At 34.2% G+C, this 16040-nt stretch overlaps 1 protein-coding gene across 15 annotated transcripts in view; it reads right to left on the bottom strand.

Moving 5' to 3' along the window:
• CLASP2 (cytoplasmic linker associated protein 2) overlaps positions 1-16040 on the bottom strand; it is a 153282-nt gene that overhangs the window by 127169 nt on the left and 10073 nt on the right. For 14 of the 15 annotated variants that reach the window (XM_074345330.1, XM_074345319.1, XM_074345324.1 and 11 more), the window contains exons 2-6: positions 13291-13369; positions 7765-7868; positions 5946-6037; positions 4599-4674; positions 2961-3058 (exon numbers count right to left, since the gene is read on the bottom strand). In XM_074345330.1, coding sequence (XP_074201431.1) covers positions 2961-3058; positions 4599-4674; positions 5946-6037; positions 7765-7868; positions 13291-13369 — 449 coding nt within the window. Of the gene's footprint in view, positions 1-2960; positions 3059-4598; positions 4675-5945; positions 6038-7764; positions 7869-13290; positions 13370-14103; positions 14123-16040 lie in introns of those variants that run through there. The other variant, XM_074345333.1, reaches the window with a different exon arrangement.

The raw sequence follows: 16040 nt of genomic DNA, 5'->3' as shown, positions 1-16040 counted from the left end.
CAGCGAAGCACTAGAACAGAATTAGAAAAGCAACTCTATACAAAGTCCATATTTAAGTTTACAGTCATAGCATAAATCACAAGTACAATATGAAGGAGACAATTAGGTATCTCAACTTATCCCTTTTTGTATAACGGCCCATTATTGTGATAAGACTCATACCATACAATTCACCTCTTTAAAGCATACAATTCAATGGTTTTTAATATAAAGCCAGAGTTGTGCAAGCACCATCACAATCAATTTTAGAACATCTAAACTGAGCACAGAAATGTCTAATCATAAAAGAAATGACTGAGAACTACACTACAGTTAAGAACTTATATACATTGAAAGACATCATCAAGAAAGTAAAAAGGCAAGTGACAGGGTGGGAGAAGATACCTGAAACTACAGATTTAGATAGTGACAATGGGCCTGTATCTAAAATGTATTTTAAAAAGTCCTACTAACCAAGTTTTTAAAATGACAGACCACCTAATTTTTTTAAACGGACAAGAGACCTGAAAAGACACTTCAACAGAACATATCAGAACATATTCAACTAGCTGATAAGTACATGAAATGGTGCTCTTTTTCAGTGGTAATCAGAAAAATGCAGATTACAACCATAATGACAACATATGCACCAAAAACCTGAAGTTAACAAAAATTAAGACTAACAATGACAAATAGCAGTGAAAACGTTGACTAATGAGAACGTGCCAACAGTGAGAATATAAAAGGGTACAACCACTCTGAAAAACTGTCTGTGGATATCAACTGAAGGCAAACATACCCTATGGCCCAGCAATCCACTCAGATATATTCCAAGAGAAAGAATACTTAAGTATACTCAAAGACATGTTTAAGTATGTTTCTAACAGCATTATTCTAAAAGCTACAAACTGAAGACTCAAAAATCCATCATAAAGTATGGCCTGTTCATACAATGGAAAACTACATGGCAATGAAAAACAAACAAACAACTATAGCTACATCTGACAACCCAAATGAATTTCAAAAAGATAACATTAAAGAAGCAAGACACAAAAGTCCACACTATATGATTCCATTTATAAAAAATTCAAACAGGCAAATCTAAAGTATGGTGACAGAAGTCAGGAATGTGGATACTTTCGGGAATGAGAAAAAAGGCAGGGATTTGAAAAGATTGGAGATGGGGGTTATAGCTCAGTGGCAGAGCACATGCTTAGCACACACGAGGTAGGTCCTGGGTTCAACCCTAAGTACCTCCATTTAAAAAAAATAAAGATTTGGGGAGGCTTCTGGAATTTTGTAATGTTCTACTTCTTCATCTGTGTGGTAGATAGATGGGTATATTCACTTTGTGATAATTTAACAAGCTGCATACTTATGACTTGTGCACTATTCTGTATAGATGTCACAATTGAATACAAATTCTAAATATTTAAAAAAAATCTCAATATAAATTTAAAAATACATAATACAACATGTGTACACATATGTCTTTCATGCACATAAAATGATGAAGAATTTACACAAATAAAAATTTTGTTAACCCCGGAAGTAGAAAGTGAATGCATAAATAAGTAAACAAAATGCATATTTTAGACAACCTTATTACCTAAGAACAATTGGTACTAGAAATAACCTGCATGGTAAGAGAGGCAGCCAGATGTGACAAGGCTTATGATAACAGAACACACCACTACCTATGAAGTAGTCTCACTCCTTCTGCCATCCCCCACCAAAAATCTGATCAAGCTTCTAGATCCTACTACCAATTTACAGGATATAAAGACAGAACACATTAAACCACACCACAGGAAAAGAATCACTAATATCAAGATATGGCAAAATCAGGATAAACTACCCAGCTTATTCAACAAATAAAATACAAGGAAAAGAAGTGTTGGGGGTAAACAAAGGTTTAAAAACACTTGTATTATGTATCAACTAATTGCTGGACTTTACCTGTATACTGACTCAAACAAACAGTTAAAAATATATACATACTTATGGCATTTATAAAACAGTATGACATTTATGAAAATCTGAACCATAACTAGATATCTGATATTGTAGAATTATTTGCAAAAAAATTTAAGGTGTGATGATTATACTGTGCTTGTGATTAAAAAAAAATTTTTTTTTCCCTTAGAAATATATTGAATAATTACAGGTAAAATGTTATGACTTAGATTGGCTTGAAAATAATACAGGACAAGAGTAAGTAGGTAAGGTTGTAACAAGCAAAACTGGCCACAAGTTAATTACTGAAGCTGGGTAACAGGTACATGAAGGTTCATTTTACTATCCTGTCTACTTTACTGTATGTTTGAAATTTTCCATAATAAAAAGTTAGAAAAATAATTTTCAGGTAATCACCTTAAAAAAGGGACAAAAAATTCATTACAAAAAGGAAATTTAATCGGAATAATATCTTTAGTAAAAATCATTAGTAAAAATGTGTTAAAGAAAAAAAGTACCTTTGGGAAAAAATGTCCTGATACACTAGAAGCTTATCAAAGGCTCTTTACTGATCTGACTGATGCTGCTTTACTCAGATATTCTTGGTCTTCTTTTTATTTGACTAGGTTGTAAGGGTAGTGACTGATTCTTACACAGCTTTCTATTATCCAGTATCTTGTTCAGTACCTTTCAACAGCAGGTACTCAAAAAATATGTACTTAATGAATGGATTAATATTTTTTTTACTAAATCCTTGCTCAGGCATCTTCTTAATAATGACTATTACTACCTGGTATCATAAGATAATTACCTGAAGATGGTATTTAGTTACATAGTAAATAATATGTAGATAATACATGAGCATATAATGAAATAGTATCCAAAAAATTATAGGATCTTAATTTTAAAAACAGTAATAATTAGAATATTAAAACATTCCAGAAAAACTGAACCTATTTTCAATAAGCACATGAAATTAAAACCTTCAAAACCAGGGGCAAAAAAATAAACTTAGCAAGACTTACCTAGCAGGAGGAATTCCTCTCTTACACAGGTCCACTCTCACTTTCTCTCCCACATGTCTATAAATCTCCACTATTGCCAATATTGCAGCATCTCTAACCTGCCAAAGAATTCAGAACTTAAAAAAAAAAACCTTACATGAGATACAATAAAATACTTCACCTCAAGGTACCATTACATTAGCAGACCAACTTGGAAGCTCCACGTTAGTTTTAAAGCCTCTAAATCCCTGGGAGATTATGGCAGGTCATTAACAAAAACTAAGAGGACCTGCCAAGAAACCTCTAGAGAAACCTCGTAAAAGTTTTACAGAAATCTAAGAAACATGTAAATAAATGTGGTCTTTAAAAATCTTCTATTGGTAATAAGACTATAAAAAGAACTGGTAATATAATTTATGAATACATATCATTATCATGGTTAATGTATTTTCCTGGAATAAAATTGCCTTTCAAGAATGTGGCCTGAATTCAAACATAATTATACACCAATGTTTATAGCATCATTAATCCCAATAGCCAGAAGATGAAAACAACCCAAATGTCCATCTGTGGATAAACAGATAAGTAAGATGCAGTGTATACACACAATGGAATATTATTCAGCCTTAAAAAAGAAAGAAAGGGAATTCTGACATGCTATAGCATGGATGAACCTTGAACACATTATGCTAAGTGAAATATGCCAGATACAAAAGGACTAATATTGTATGGTTCCACTTTTATGAGTAATCAAATTCATATGGAGAGAAAGTAAAATGTGGCTGCCAGGATCTGAAGGGTTTTGGAGAATGAGGAGTTATTATTTAATGGGTAGAGTTTCAGCTTGGGAAGATGAAAAGTTCTGGAGATTGGGTGGTGGTGATGGCCTCACAACAGTGAGTACACTTAATGCCAATGAACTGTTTTCTTAAAAATGATGGAAATGGTACATTTTATGTTGTGAATATTTTAGCACAATTAAAAAAAAAATAAATCTGAACTAAAGACTGGAATTTGGAAGACAGTTTTAGCTCCTTTGCATAGCTCACTGTCAAAGGGCAAATGAAGAGACAGAACTCTCTACAAATCTCCAGAGGCAGAGCTAGGGCCTAAAAGCAGGGAAATCCAGGGTCGTTCCCAAATCACAAGCTGTGCCAAAAGGGGTACAGCCAAGATTCAACTCTACCAGGACAGACAAGATCCAGAACACCCCCCCCCCCGTACTATTTGCAGCTCAATTAGTGAAACTTCTAACAAGTCACATAACACTGGACAAATAGGGTTATGACTGTTGCAAAAAGTTGTTTTTATGCAGGAATGAAGACAGGAAGCTGACAATCTGACCTCACAACTAGCTTACAGGAGGACTACAGAAGGGAATCTAGGTTCTTTGTTAATCAAACTTTCAATCTCAAGAACTATCCTGTAAGTTCCATCTACTCTTAATACTAGCCAAGGAACTAACAAATATAAGCAACATATGTGAATATAATGTATTCTTAAAAATTAACTTTGGTGGATTTTGAAAGAAAAAATGAAGTAAATCTTGATTTAACCCCCTCAACCTCTTTCTTCTTTTTATAAGAATGGAATAAAAGAACTAGAAAAGAAAAGGTGGCCAAAAAAGTAGTCAATACTTGAATATAAATAAAATTTTACCTGACTATTGGAATCTCCAAATAGGATACACAAATGTGGTACCAACTTGCTGAGGACGAGTGGCTGAGCCCCAAAACTAAATATAATTTGGGGGAGAAAAAAAAGAGAGAATTTGATTATAATCAAACAGTCAACAAAATATCCTTATACTTTCTTCTTGTTGTATCAGTAAGACAAATATGGTGGAGATCATGGGCACACATCATTAAAACTTGAAGGATATGAGACACAAGCAAAAACTAATACTGAACAATGTGAAATATGCAAACTTGAATAATCATGACTGACAATGAAAACTGTCAACACATGATCCAACAGATCAAAATATGCAACCAATGGCACTCTTAAACCTAGCAACCTATCAATCACTCAAGAAAATTTGAACTTTTGCATTAAAAGTGATTTTTTGAAGACTCTAGATCTCAAACAAATTTGCATTCCAATAAAATAAGTAAATCAAAGATCTTTATTTATGCTTATCAATATTTTGACGAGGTCATGGGTTGAAAGCAAATGACAAGAGAGCCAAAAATCACGAAAGTTGTGCAGACTGAATGCACTTACAAGCTCTAGATGGCAGAAAGGATCACAGAGGAGTAAAAGAAAATAAAATGAAAGCATAGTTAGAGAAAAGGAAGTAACACTACAGAAAAAATTGAAAGCTACTATATATTACCTATATGTTGCATAGAATTTGAAAAAATAATCCAGAATGAGAACAAAAGCCCTAGTTTACAATTTCTTCAGACTGGAGTTCAAAGCTCTGTGGCATCTATGCCGTCAGAGCTCTGCACACTGTTACCAGCTGCACTGTCTTGTTACCTGGGGGATTCTTGTTTGGTCTATGATTCTGGTAACCACCTGCACTGCTCTAGAAAGCCTAGGGACAACGGGCACAAGGTGAAAATGGCTATACTACCTGAAATACCACTGAGTTAAAAACAATTCCAAACTGGCTCTAGAACAGAAGTAGATTCTAAGTTATAACAGCATATTTGTTACATGACCATCTATTTCCAGTGGCAACTATTAATACACTAAAGACAAAAAGAGAAACTTATCAATGACTAATAATTTTAAATTAACAATATGAAAGATACAAAATACACATAAAAATTAACAGATAAAGGTATCAAAACAAAAACTTGTGCTAGATGTCAATTAATAATTATTTAAAATTTAAAATTTATTTCCACACAACATTGTAAATTGATTATAAATCAATAAAAAATGTTAAAAAAATTGTTATTTCTATAGCTTTCTTTGAGCTCTGTGAAATGGATTTTTTTTTTTTTTGGAAAAACGGAAAACATAAGGCAGTTTGTTTTCAGTAATCATGAAACTTACATGTTTAATGTTTCAATAAGACACAGACACACGCCTTCTCGAGATCGAAAATTCTTGTGCTTAAAACCAGAAGCCAACTGTTCCCAAATGTACTATTTGAAAGAGAAGTAAACATGTATAACAAAAAATTACATTATTCATGTTATAATCTTTTATCTTTTCTCAGCCATACTATTGTACTACAACCTTACTGGTAACTAAATTTTCCCAGGGACTGTTCACTTCTCTACAAGTTTTTCTAAGCCACATTTGCACTGCTCTTACCCATTTTTAAATATCTCAATCATATTTTTAGTTTATTTTATATCTTTCACTTTAGATTTCAATTATTCTCAGAAAAACTATGTCTAAAACCTAAAAACCTTAGAATTTTCAACAACACAGAATTTCTTCTAAACTTAGAAACCCTCAACAACAATGCCACCATTATAAGCCCAGTAGTACTGTAAGCATTTAAAGGTCCAATGTTGCCTAGCAACTAGTACAGACTATTACATGGATCACGCTTTTTCAACATTTTATAATTCAGATTCTTTTCCTTTTAACACTGGATCCAAATACAGAAGCATATTTGGGCAAGTCATTCTATTGCTAGTCACTATATTTTTTTTGGAAAAAACATAGATAACCTACATAAATAAATAATCGAAAACAATTATATGGGTTTGTTATTTGAAGGAATGCAACTTTATCTTTCCAAATATATAGCCAATTGTCCCAATCCACCCTTTCTCCACATTTAGAAACATCACCCTTACCATTTACTAAATTCATGTACACATCCACACACACACACACTGCCCCCCACCTCTTTTTGGGCTTTATTCTCTCTGGGCTCTGTATTCAGTTCTACTAATATAATTCTCTCTGTCAAACTTTCTGGAAGGTAACTTGAAGTTTACAAAAAAATCAATCTTAAAGGTGAATACCCTGATTAGCAACAACATCTCTGGAACTCTGTTGCATACTTATATTTCTGTCCAAAGATACCCACAAAAGGTGCCCCTTAAAATGCTCATTGTAATAACAACATGTCAAAAACAAGTTAAAATTTGAACTGCTAAGTGACTATCAAAGGATTCCCATCAAACTATAAATAAGGACTTAGTTCTAGGATATAAAATATCTGGGAAATGGCTCATTTTTACAATTCAATACTCTGGATTTTTTTAATAAAATGTAATATAATTTTAAGCTGTATTTTAAATAACACACAATATCATTGTGTACATTGTAAATTCTGATTTTTTTCACTCAACATAAGCTACTCTTTAAGTCTTTGTTTACAAGCCAATTTATTTTTGCTCCTCTTTTGAAACACTCCCTAAGGACAATTTTTTTCCACTGTATTCAGAAAACACAGGTCACTGTCATATGTCTTATATAATTAGTAACCACCTGTTAAAATAAAAAAATTTCTCCCTGTCTCTGTAAAGACTGCAGAAATTCACGTAACATTTAGTAGTTTTCAAAATAAGTTTTCTCACTGAATACTATATAGTTTGCAGATAACGAAAACCAGAAAATCCGAACAAATAATATAATCAGTACATTATCAAATCACTTAAACCTAGGAGTTAGCTTTCTGAAAATGCATTAAGGAGTAGAAAATAAGAAAAAGAAAAGCAAAAAATGAAAAAGTTAGATATTGACATTTTATCTTAAATTTCAATTTCTTTAAAGCATTAGCAACAATTCATTGTTTAAAATTTCAGCTTTCATGTCCCTGGCGCTTTACTGACTTGCTGTGATTACCAATTATCTTTACTGTTATTTTATCATTAATTAGCAAAATCTCAATTTTACAATGCAGGCCTACCATAGGTGGTGCTACTTGATCCATTAACTTCAATATCAGGGTCTGAGTTTCATCTCGAACCTTGTCTTTGGCATCTCCCATTCTGTCTATTAAAGCTACAATAACTAGAGAAAGGAAGGGGAAAGAGAATAATATTTAGAATTCATCTCCAGTATAACCTGTATTTTACAAAACTACAAATGGTAGTTATTTCCACAAATGAAAAGTTATGAAGTAAGCAAATTGTTTTAAGTTCTTTACCCATGAATCCAACAAAAAATAACTGAGAAGCAAGTTTCAAAAGAATACACACAGTATGACATTCACTTATAATAATAATGTTCAAGAAACAGGCAAAACTTAGTATTACTCTATTTAGAGTAATAAATGGTCTATTATACTCTATTAGAGTATAAATGGTCAATCTCTACAGGCCAGCAAGGGAGTGATTATCCCTAAGGTCACAACAGTAGTTACCTCTGACAGAGAGTGGAAAGTGTCATCAGGAAATGCGGAGTTCTAGCTTTTTGATGGAGGCATAGGCAGTGTTAGTTTTATAATTATTCTTTAAATTGTACATGTTTGATATGGAAGACATATTACTCAACTGACAAAAACAAAAGACTGGGTCCATGGGATTGAAGTCTTTCTCTACTCTGTCAAGACTTTGGCACTATTCCATGAAAGGAGGCAGGTTAGAGTCCTTTCTTGGAGAGTGTTCATGAGACAGGTTTCTGTAACTATGAATCAACAAAGCACCAAAAAGAAATTACAGCCTTTGAGGGTGGGAGGTGAAGGGTACAGGAAGGTGGGGCCAGAATTTGGAGGATACGGGTTCCCACAGGGCAAAAATATCTCATAGTCAAAATTATCTTTCTGTAATTCCTTAAATTACCACTAGCACTTAGTGGGGTGTTACTATGTGTGTGATCACACAATTTAATCTTTTTGTCTTTATTTTCTCAACCCATGTCTGCAGCAGTACTCACTTCAGAGACGACTGAAAGATAATACACATAACAACTCAAAGAGTGAAGGACACTGGGCAAGCACCCAATGTGTCACCTACCACCCCCATAACTATCATCAACCTGCATGCTCAAAAGCAAAGAAATTAACTTCTTTAGTTTTTCCTTTGGTATTACAGCTATAGCCTTCCCTTCCCTGAGGCAATGGAGGCTCAGGCCTACTTTAAACAAGGGAAGGAGGAAGAAATGAGATCAAGAAAGGGATTTTCTGTCTAGTTTATAGACACATATAATTAAAGGTGTGTGTAATCTGATGCAAATGTATCCTACAATATAACACTGTCTACTATATAACAACCAGAACTGATGTAATAATGATCAACAACATTTAAGGAAAGAAGAAACACATTCTTTTTGGAAGAAAATGCTGAAGAAGCCAATTATACAAAATGGAAAGTTTATCCACAAATCTAAGCGTAATCAAGGAAATGATTGTATAAGAAAACAAAGTCCTTGCCATAAAAATCATAAGCCTAATCATGAGGCAACTGAAGTATCTGTCAGCTGAAACAATATAAATCCTTCTCATTTCCTTAGATGTATTGTTAACACTAGAGAAATTCACCTACATCTATAGCATTGGCTATTGGGGGATTCTGGTTTTGATAGCTTCTGAAAGGCAGAAGACAAACAGTAAACACTTGATAAATGTTAGATATTATTATGTATTAAGCAGTGAATTATTTCATTTAATCCTCATAACAGTTCTATGAAATAGAGTAGGCCCATTTGATAGAGAAGGTCCAGAGGGATTAAATACCTTGCCCAAGGTCAAACAGAAAACAAGCAAACCAGGATTTAAGTAATCTACACAATGTTAGGCATAACTACTTCCATTTACTTGCAATTGAGGTGTTTGGGTGTGTGTGTGGGTGTGCGTATGGGAATAAAAACTGACCTGTCATTCCTGAGAGGTGGAGTTTAACTCCAAAAAGAAAACAAAAAGTTTGGCCCAAACAAGGGCTCACTTCAATATAAAAACTAAAGTGTATAAACCATAAACAACAACAACAACAACAACAACAAAAACCTCACACTACATAAACTTGGATTTACAGCTATTAAACAAAAAAATTCATATATTTTTTGCATCAGAATTCCTTTTTAACATATACATTCTTGGAGTCAAACAGAGTAAGATTTATTTCTAGCTCTACTAGAAATAGATTAATTACGTGAAATAGTAAACTTCTTTAATTGCAAAGTTTCCTTGTCTGTGAAATGAGGGATCCAGACCAATACCTCACATGGCTAGTGAGAGAATGAAGTAAAACTGGTAAAAAGCACCTGCACCAAGTCCATAATAAACATTCAAAAGTGTTAGCACTATTCCCTAAAGATCTGTATATAATGACCACTGAATTATCATTCAGCATGATGAACATGCAATAGATAATCACTGGGAATCCGAATCAGAGTTTTTCACTCTGTAGACTCTCAAAAAGAATTTGTTTAACAAATAAACACATCTCTCATAGCCTGGAATTTGGACAGTGAAACATGGAAGAGGTCGGAAGCAGAGCTGTTGGCATATTTTATTCTCTTAGCATTGCACAAGATACAAACCATTTTAAAAGATGCAGAACTGATGACCAGGCACCTGGACTGTTCTAATACCCTTTCCGTAATACCATTTTGGATTAAAACTATCTCTTCAAGATTTGTAAAATATGAGCTCCTTTACGGAATTCTGTTATCATAAAACCAGGATTGGTGATCAGTGTTAAATTTAAATTGTGTTTTTTGGGGGTTGAAAATGTAATTTTTCCATAGCACATATAGTCACAAAAGAAAATATTAATTTCTTATATTATAGAATTACGTTAATAGAGCCCATATTCTTTTTGGTACTTTGTCTAAAACCGAACATGAATGTCAATTTTCTTAAAACCTCTCTTCACTTTTAATAAAAAAGATGAAAAAAATCTGTAATGATAGTTAATAACCTCAGTATGCCAAAAGAAAATAACACCACTCACATCAAATTACATGTATCTAATGATACATTATCAAAAAAACCTTCAGCACATAACTTCATTCAATTCAATTCCTTCCTTTTACAGAAAGGCTCCAAAAATTGTCTGGCTAAGGTCTAGAAGTAAAATAAAAAAGCTAACTTTGGGATTCTGAGCGTGGTACTGCATCTCTTAAAAGCACACAGATATACTGTAGCCTATCTCGCAGAGCTGCTGTACGAATGAGAAATAGCTATTTGAGGGTACTCCTTCATATATGTAAGGTAGATAAGCCCACTAAATGGGTAAAAAGGGCGTATTCAATAAATGGTAGCAAAATTGTGAAATTTTCCTATTATATCACACTGACTCTCAAGTAATAAGTTCAAGTTTCACTGAGAACAATAATGAACACTTAGAGTTCAAAGAGAAAACAATACTAACAGCAAATGCAGACAGATAACCAGAAAGAAGAGGAGATTAAAAGATAAAAAATTACACATATAAGAATAGGCAGATATGTGGGAAACATGTATGAAAAACATTAACAGACAAAACCAACTTAGTGTAATTTATTAAGTATTCACAGGTATAAGAATCATGGAGTAAAGAAAAAATTCAGTGTAGGATGAGAGTAACCTGAAAAGCTCCCAGATATTGAAATCAGAAGTAAATTGTTAAAAAGAGAAAGAAAGGAACATGGAGAAGGAGAGGATTTCAGGAAGAAGTAACAGCATAGCAGGGGCCTAAACAAGTTAAGCCAGAACTAATGAGAACGAGCAAGTTTCTGCTTAGCTAGAGTGGAGAGCGTTTACGGAGCATCATGAATAAGTCAGGCTGCTGAGATGGAGAAGGCTCAGACGTGCTGAGAGGACCGAAGCACCAAGGACAGCACAACAGAAGTAAGTTCTGAAAGCAGGACAGTCCTGGGGGGCAGCCAACTAGGGCTCTGGCCCTAACACTCCTACTGCCTCAACATGAGCAGTGAGTACGTCCATCAAACCCCACCTGTCCTCCTTGTGTCTGAAAAGTAAGTGAGATATGTAATACCTAGAATTACTCTCCAGTCTAAAATACTGTCTGTAGCAACTAATAATAGAGTTACCACAGGGCAGGGGTCACAAAACAAACACCTACAGTCAGGGAGGTAACAGAAATGCCAAAAATGAACCAGGTATAAGAACTGCGGTATTCTAACCTCTGTGTGTTATAACCGAAATTCTCAGTTATGAGGAGACAAGAGGAGCTGGGAGGGACTCATGAATCAGAAAGCTCATGACCCAGACAAAAAGGAGGCTATGACACCGCTTCTGCCAATATTCACGTGTGGGAAGGCAAGATCAGGGTTGCCACACTGGCCAATTTTTCAAGACAAGCCACAAATATGAATTTTTATGTAAAACTTCCCAAACACTGATTCAAAATACACAAGCATGTGACACAGGTTTGCAGAGCACAGTTTTCAACATCTATCATAAGATTTTGAGCAGGAGACTGACAGTAAAAAAAAATCATCTTTTCAGAAGATATGCATACAAAGATTGAACTGGAACCAGGTACTGATTAAAAAGGAAATAATAAAGATGGAGAAGGTCATTGGGATATTTCTGCTGAAAGGATAGCTAGACAATAAAAATAAAAGAAGAAACTGGAAAGAATTTGGTGGCATAACTGAACATGGAGAAAAAAGATGACTAAACAGAATTTGAAAATAAGAGTGATGATACATTATGAGGCATTAACTTAATCTATAAAAGAAAATCACAAACATCTGAGGTTATCCTTAAATACATTTCTACATAGTAGGACAAATCCACTCACTAAAGCACTCCAAAAGGCACACGAAGGTCACTTAGGTTTAGAAAATAAGTCAACGCCAACTTTCTGCAATCTAACAACCATACAAAGAACATTACACCAGTGTATCATTCTGGGCTGCAAAAACACTGTTAAGTGCTGCTCAAAGTAGGGCCAGCAGCCCAGGACTGTAGTCTACAGTTTACAAATGATTTGTTGTAAAGAAATTGTAAGTTTTTATAAAATAAGATTTGAAAACAATCTGACCAAAATAATGTTACATTTGTTAAATCTAACTGAAAAATTGGGCCTTGCATTTTTTAATTTCATTTTGCTCTGATTTATTTGTATTGTATTTTATGAAATATTGGTCTATAATAGACTAGCAATGAAAAAACTGGTCCTTCACTACAGATAGTCTGAAAAGCACTGCTGTAAATTATACTATAATTTATTAATATGTCACAAAAAAGTAAAAGAGATAGTAAAAAAAAATTGAAAATACGAAGTAAAAATGTATTAGCAGTATATTCAGCAAGTTTTTTGCTTTTGTTGTTTTTTTTTTTGTCTCAAAGGGAACATACTTACTCAAACAGGCTTAAAATCATTTATGTCTGGGCAAACTAAAATGCTAAGTAGCAGATCTCTGGGCTGCATTCATTTACACAATTACAACTGCATTTACAGAAAACTAATTCTGTTAAATACTATGAGAAAAAAGTCAGTATGTCAAACTGTACAATAATTTTAAAATAAAGTTAACTTACCCATTGCTACATAGGACTTAAATCGTGTTGATAATCTGTCCACAAAGGCACTTAAAATTTCCAATCCCATTAACGACACCTACAGAAAGAAATAAATTGTAATGAATACAAATTACTGAGGCATACTTTAATATCAGCATATAATTGTTGACATATAAAGATCTTCTTACTACCAAATTTTTTTAAAAAATAGGGAGATTGAAGTATTCAGGGTGAATAGTGGTGAGGTTAGGGCACCCTATTCTCAAATGGTGCAATAATAATAATAAACATAATAGTGTGCAGATGCAGGAAGATAGTGATAGAGCTTATGTGGCAAAATATTAATACCTGGTAAGTTAGTTGAAGGGTACACAGAAGTTCACTGACTATACCTGAAGCTTTCTATAATGCAGAAGTGCTTCTTAAATGAAGCTGTTAAGAAAATTAAAAGAGCATCATTCATTATAGAGGAATTCCAGCTTCTGTCTAAGATGAAGAAATTGGAAAAAAAAAATCACTCCCACTGTAAACAAGAAAAAACCAAATAATCTACAAAACCATAACTATTCTTGAAGCCATCAGGAAGCTAAAGTTGCAGAATAATCATCTAGCCTGAAAGCTTACGACAGACAAGGAGAGACGGGACATAAGCAGTAGGTCGCACATGGCAGAGGACAGAAGGAAGATAAACCCACAGTGGGTAAAAGAAATTCAGCTATGTTCAACTCAATGTTAATAAGCTGAGCATGGGCTAGCATGAGAATACAGAATCCTGTTAGCTGCAGGCACAAGAAGAGTTCATGCCCACTTGCAGGCTCTTTCTCTACAAACCTCCACTGGACATATAATCAAGACGGAGGACAGGGCAGGAGATTAGAGAAAGTCTCCTGGTGGTTACAGGTCTCGGAGGAAGGGAGCAGCTGCTTCTGCAGGAAAAGCACAAACCTTTCCCATTTCCTCGTCCTACAAGAAACAAAAGTTTGAAGCTACTGAGGGAAAGACAAACTGTCACCTTCTAGGACACAGATAAAAACTTACAGCTATTAAGTAAAGAGAAAAAGGGAAAAAAGCCTTCTACCTCAGGAGTAGGGGCTGGGTTCTAATGATTATAGGTTTCCAGTTGAGAAGAGGCAGAATCTCTGATAGAGCCTCACCTTCAAGACGCAAGGACAGAGAGCTCCTAAGACTGAAGCTGGACCAGGAAAGCAGAACAGCCCCACTCCCCATAAATCAGCCAGCAGCAAGAACAGAGTCAGAAGCAACAGTAGTCCACCACCAGGGAAGGAGGAAATACAGAGAAACTCCTCTAGGAAATGCAAGGAAAAAGAAGGCCTAAAGCATAGGGTGGAGCAGCAACAATGAGGATCCAACAATTCCACTGCTAGGTATATACCCAAAGGAATTAAAGCAGGACGCAAACAGACGCTTGTGTGCCAATGTTCATTACACATCATTCATTATAGCCCAAAGGTGGAAAGCTCAAATGTCTATCAACTGTTGAATGAATTAAAAAAAATGTAGTATATGCAACCAATCACATATTATTTGGCCATAAATAGTAATGACTGACACATGCTACAACATGGATGTACCTAGAAAACATTGTAAGTGAAAAAGGCAGTCACAAATGGCCACACGTTGTGTGATTCAACTTATACGAAGTGTCCATAATAAGTAAATCCATAGAGATAGAAAGGAGATTAGTGGTTGCTCAGGACTAGTGGATGTGGAGGGATAGGGAGATAACAGCTAAAGGACACAGGGTTCTTTCTGAAGTGATGAAAATGTTCTAAAACTATGCTGATGGTTGTGCATATGTACAAATACCCTAAAAATCAATGAGCTGTTCACTTCAAATGAGTGAGCTGTATAAATGTGAATTATGTCAATAAAACTATTAAAAACATAACAAGTGCACAGACATCCTCACACACATGAAATTTAATAGATGATAAAAGCAGTATCTCAAATCAGCAGGAAAAACATGTATTCTTAGTGAGATCTCACTTAGGAATCTATCCCTAAGATATACCTGCAAAATTATGAGAAAACAAAGATTATTCATTGCAAGAGACCAGAAACTACCCAAACATTCACCAGTATGGGACAGATTCAAATATTTATGGCACAGCTACACTACAGAGTACTGACACTTTAAAAATCAAAATGAGGGCTACCCAACTTCTGCTATGTAATGATATTCAAAATATATTAAGTCAAAAAAGCAAATTGGAGAAATGTATGTGTGTATATAAAAAGGGGACTACAAATATAGTTACAAGTAACAATGGAAAGATAATCAGAAAAAGAAATTAATGGTTGGGAATAGACTATAAGGAAAAGAGAAAGAAACCAGACTATTTTGAATACATCATCTTTGTAGCAATAATTAATCTCACTGAAAATGAAATAAAATAAGCGAACCTAATTCTATACCCAATTCGTAGAATAACACAGAAGACTATTCCAAGTGATTTTAAAATACAGCAATTTGACTCTCTCTGGTGGGATATACCCTGAGGACAAAAACAAAACTCTGTGAAAAAGAAACTGTCAATGTTTCTAGAAATTTTGTTGATAGAGGTAGATATAGATAGAAAATATACAGAAGTAGTAAAAATTGCAGTCCTGAATCTGTATTAGAATATCAGTATGAACTCATGATCTATTTTTCTTTAAAATTAAATTAAGCCTAACCCTATCATTGATAAAAATCCAGAAACAATGATCAAATGAGTAACAATAAGTTCCATTAGCACCCAGACCGT

The sequence above is a fragment of the Camelus bactrianus genome, chromosome 17, assembly GCF_048773025.1.
Source record: "Camelus bactrianus isolate YW-2024 breed Bactrian camel chromosome 17, ASM4877302v1, whole genome shotgun sequence".
NCBI classification, from domain to species: Eukaryota; Metazoa; Chordata; class Mammalia; order Artiodactyla; family Camelidae; genus Camelus; species Camelus bactrianus.
Note: the sequence above shows the minus strand (reverse complement) of the source record. Positions and strands in the feature narration are given on the sequence as shown.